The 4,159-nt window shown below is 35.4% G+C and overlaps 1 protein-coding gene across 1 annotated transcript; it reads right to left on the bottom strand.

The window, feature by feature from the left end:
- Nucleotides 1-285: 285 nt before the first annotated feature.
- On the bottom strand, nucleotides 286-1,365 carry LOC6036438 (dynein assembly factor 6, axonemal). Its single transcript, XM_001846433.2, has 2 exons — nucleotides 1,058-1,365; nucleotides 286-997 (listed from the first exon to the last, which is right to left on the bottom strand). Exons 1-2 carry the CDS (start codon nucleotides 1,158-1,160, stop codon nucleotides 486-488), a joined length of 615 nt encoding a protein of 204 aa, XP_001846485.2. The 5' UTR covers nucleotides 1,161-1,365; the 3' UTR covers nucleotides 286-485.
- Nucleotides 1,366-4,159: the final 2,794 nt, after the last annotated feature.

The raw sequence follows: 4,159 nt of genomic DNA on the forward strand, positions 1-4,159 counted from the left end.
AGCCTGGACGCCCACCCGAACGAGGGTGCGCTGCACTTCGAAAGGCTAATTGATTTATTCGATGTTGGTGGGGAGATTGTCGGGAGTCCTTTTTGGGACTCTGGTGAGTTATTGGAAATTTACACTTTGCTGGTGGCGACAACGTTGTGACAGCCCCACAACTTCATTAAAAATATAGAGGTAATTACGGAAGATTTACTTTCACAGGTCAGTTCCATTCACTTTCGATTTACTGCCGTTCAATTCTGGGCACTCGAATGAGGATGGATTTGGACAAAAGAGACCTTTGTACATGAACACAAATTATTTTATTTCTATTCCAATTACAATCAATTAAACTGCAATCTACACAAAGTCTCTCACCATTTAATTTACGACAATACAATGTATCTTTGTACGGTCAACCAATCCAATAGATCATGATTGAAAAGCTGCAAGCTCGTTGAACACGCGCACTTCACTTTGTTCTCTGGTTGGTCCAGAGTTCAAAAGTTAACGAAATCAAACTCCCGCACCAGCTTCAGTGTCAGCTTGAGAATCTTTTCCTCCGACAACCACGCAGCATTGCCGCGATCTGGGTCGATCTTGTGGGGGAGGTGAAGATCTAGGAAGTACTTGGGCGAGCGAACTTTGATGCCCTGTTCCTGTACGGTCAGATCGATGTGCTGAATGCCAACGGTTTCCCCGGTGAGGAAGACTTCCACGACCATGTTTTCGCAACTCGAGGTGCTGGCCGTTTTGCCACTCATCTGCAGGTACAGATCTTCGGTGGCCACGGTTTGCTTGTACGTTATCTTGTACTCGGGTCGTGGCCGGGACTCGAGCAGGTTCTCGCACTCCACTTCCTGCAGTCGTTCCCACTCTTCAACGGATTTTGGCAGTTCTGGTTCCGGTTTCTTCTCCAATGGAGCGTACGAGCAGGGCTTCACGTGCTCATCCGGATTTTCCGGAGCTTTCTCTTTGGCACGCTGACTAGAAGCTCCAATATCTCCCGGTCCTAAAAACGATCAAAAAACGTTAAATTTCCATTTCAAAATCCTCCAAGCCACATCCCAACCTAATTGACCAACCCCTCCATCGTGGCCATCGTCCTCGGAATCCGACCCATCCTCCGGTCGAAACAGTTTCTTCAGCTGCTTGATATTGTCCACACTCAGCATGATGGCCACGGGTCCGAGTCACAAGGTTCCAACCGCGATTCAATTGAGTTTCAATCAGCCTGGCCGGAGGTCGAAAGGGTCTCGCACTACGAAATCAATCAGTCTAAGCAAGCTTATTTTCTATATCGATCACACACGATGACGGACGACGGATCGGTTGGATTGGTTGCCGGGACCACCAAGCAACATGAAATCACCATGGGCAACCGTTTGGCACTGACGGCGAGCGCGCAATTCTGTGTTCAGTTCTCGGCACGTGATTGGAACGGCGTGTTGATTTTGAATCATTCTGGTGTTCGGTTTGTCGATAAGAAAGGTTTAGATAACGGCATTAAATTTACAGTAGAGCGGTTCAAACTTGGCGAGATTTGAGATTTTGAGATTTCATGTGTCAATTATGGACGGAAAAAGGTACCATTCTTAAAAAATTTCATGAAAGATTATTTTTTTTAGGTAATTTATAATTTTAGGTTTTTTGTTGCTGGAAATTAAAATTTAATTTAAAAAAAAAATTACAATTCTTCAATTGGTAGTACTACAAATCTGGAGTTTTTTTTGAAAAGGTCCAATAAACCAAATTGTAAGTTTTTGCTTTTTGGAAGTTTTTTAACACCCCTGACTCAAGACGGTTTCAAAAACACCCAAAAAGCAAAAACTGGAAATTTGGTTTATTGGACCTAAAAAAAAAACTCCAGAAATGCGAAAATGAATAAGGCATTTTGTGATACTTTATGCTTCAAAATTATGAAAGTTGGGCTTGAAATTTGAAATTAAAAAAAATTAAATAAAAAACTTCCTGGAGTTTATGGTTATAGTTTCAAAATTCAAAAGAACCTAAAAGTCTTAAAGTTTCCCTTTTGATAAAGAAATGTGTAAATTAAAATTTTGGTCTGAATTCTAAATATTTTAAAATCGATTGTGTTTTTTAAATGCATATTTATGGTTTTAGTAAAAATTTGTAGCTCCTTTTTTTTGGGAAAATTATTTAGGGGCAGCTAAAAATTTAAATAACTTTAAATAATTATAAAGTTAAAGTCAACTTTCTGAATTATCTTCATCAATTCCTCATCAAATCTCAGTTATTCCTGGAGCAGTTCTCTACAGATTCGGTCTTTTTTCTTTAATTTTAATTTTTGTAATTTTTAATCCGGCTGAAACTTTTTTGGTGCCTTCGGTATGCCCAAAGAAGCCATTTTGCATCATTAGTTTGTTCATATAATTTTCCATACAAATTTGGCAGCTGTCCATACAAAAATGATGTATGAAAATTCAAAAATCTGTATCTTTTGATGGAATTTTTTGATCGATTTGGTGTCTTCGGCAAAGTTGTAGGTATGGATATGAACTACACTGAAAAAAATGATACACAGTAAAAAAAATTGATGATTTTTAGTTTCACTTTTTGTCACTAAAACTTGATTTGCAAAAAAACACTATTTTTTTATTTTTTATTTTTTGATATGTTTTAGAGGGCATCAAATGCCAACTTTTCAGAAATTTCCAGAATGGGCAAAAAATCTTTGACCGAGTTATAATTTTTTGAATCAATACAGATTTTTTTTCAAAAAATCGAAATATTGGTCGCAAAAATTTTTCAACTTGAGTTTTCGATGTAAAATCAAATTTGCAATCAAAAAGTACTGTAGTGAATTTTTGATAAAGTGCACCGTTTTCAAGTTAAATCCATTTCAAGGTAACTTTTTTGAAAATAATCGCAGTTTTTCATTTTTAAAATTCGTGCCCATGTTTGCCCACCCCCGATTTTTTTTGAAAAGCTGAGCAAATTCTCTATATTTTGCTTTATTGAACTTTGTTGATACGACACTTAGTTGCTGAGATATTGCCATGCAAAGGTTAAAAAACAGGAAAATTGATGTTTTCTAAGTCTCACCCAAACAACCCTCCATTTTCTATTGTCGATATCTCAGCAACTAATGGTCCGATTTAAAATATTAAAAAATGAAGCATTCGTAAAATTTTCCGATCTTTACGAAAAAAATATTTTCAAAAATTTTAAATCAAGACTAACATTTCAAACGTTTTCGAAAAGATCGGAAAATTTCACGAATGTTTCATATTTTAACATTGTAAATCGGACCATTAGTTGCTGAGATATCGACATTAGAAATAGGTGGGTTGTTAGGGTGAGACTTAGAAAACATCAATTTTCCTGTTTTTAAACCATTGCATGGCAATATCTCAGCAACTAAGGGTCGTATCAACAAAGTTCAAGAAAGCAAAATATAGAAAATTTTCTCAGCTTTTCAAAAAAATTTTTTTTCAGAGGTGGGCAAACATGGGCACTAATTTAAAATAATTAAAATATGCTACTATTTTCAAAAAAGTTACCTTAAAAAGGCTATAACTTTAATACGGTGCACTTTATCAACATTTCACTGAAGTATCTTTTGATTGCAAATTCAATTTTACATCGAAAAATGAAGTTGAAATTTTTTTGCGACCGATATTTCGATTTTTTGAAAAATTCTGTATTGGTTCACAAAATCGTAACTCGGTCAAAGATTTTTTGCCCATTCTAGAAATTTCTGAAAAGTTGACATTTGATGTCCTCTAAAACATATAAAAAAATAATAATAAAAATAGTGTTTTTTTTTGCAAATCAACTATTAGTGACAAAAAGCTGAATTAAAAATTACCATTTTTTTTACCGTGTATCATTTTTTTCAGTGTAGTCCTTATCCATACCTACAACTTTGCCCAAGACACCAAATCGATTAAAAAATTCCTTCAAAAGATACAGATTTTTGAATTTACATACATCATTTTTGTATGGACAGCTGCCAAATTTGTATGGGAAATTATATGAACGAACTAATGATGCAAAATGGCTTCTTTGGGCATACCGAAGGCACCAAAAAAGTTTCAGCCGGATTAAAAAATACAAAAAAAAAAATCGAATGACCGAAATCTTAGAGAATTGGTCCGTGATAAGAATTTAGACTCCCTAAATACATATTTTAATTTGTTTAAATATTATT

The sequence above is a fragment of the Culex quinquefasciatus genome, chromosome 2 (assembly GCF_015732765.1).
Source record: "Culex quinquefasciatus strain JHB chromosome 2, VPISU_Cqui_1.0_pri_paternal, whole genome shotgun sequence".
Classification (NCBI taxonomy): domain Eukaryota; kingdom Metazoa; phylum Arthropoda; class Insecta; order Diptera; family Culicidae; genus Culex; species Culex quinquefasciatus.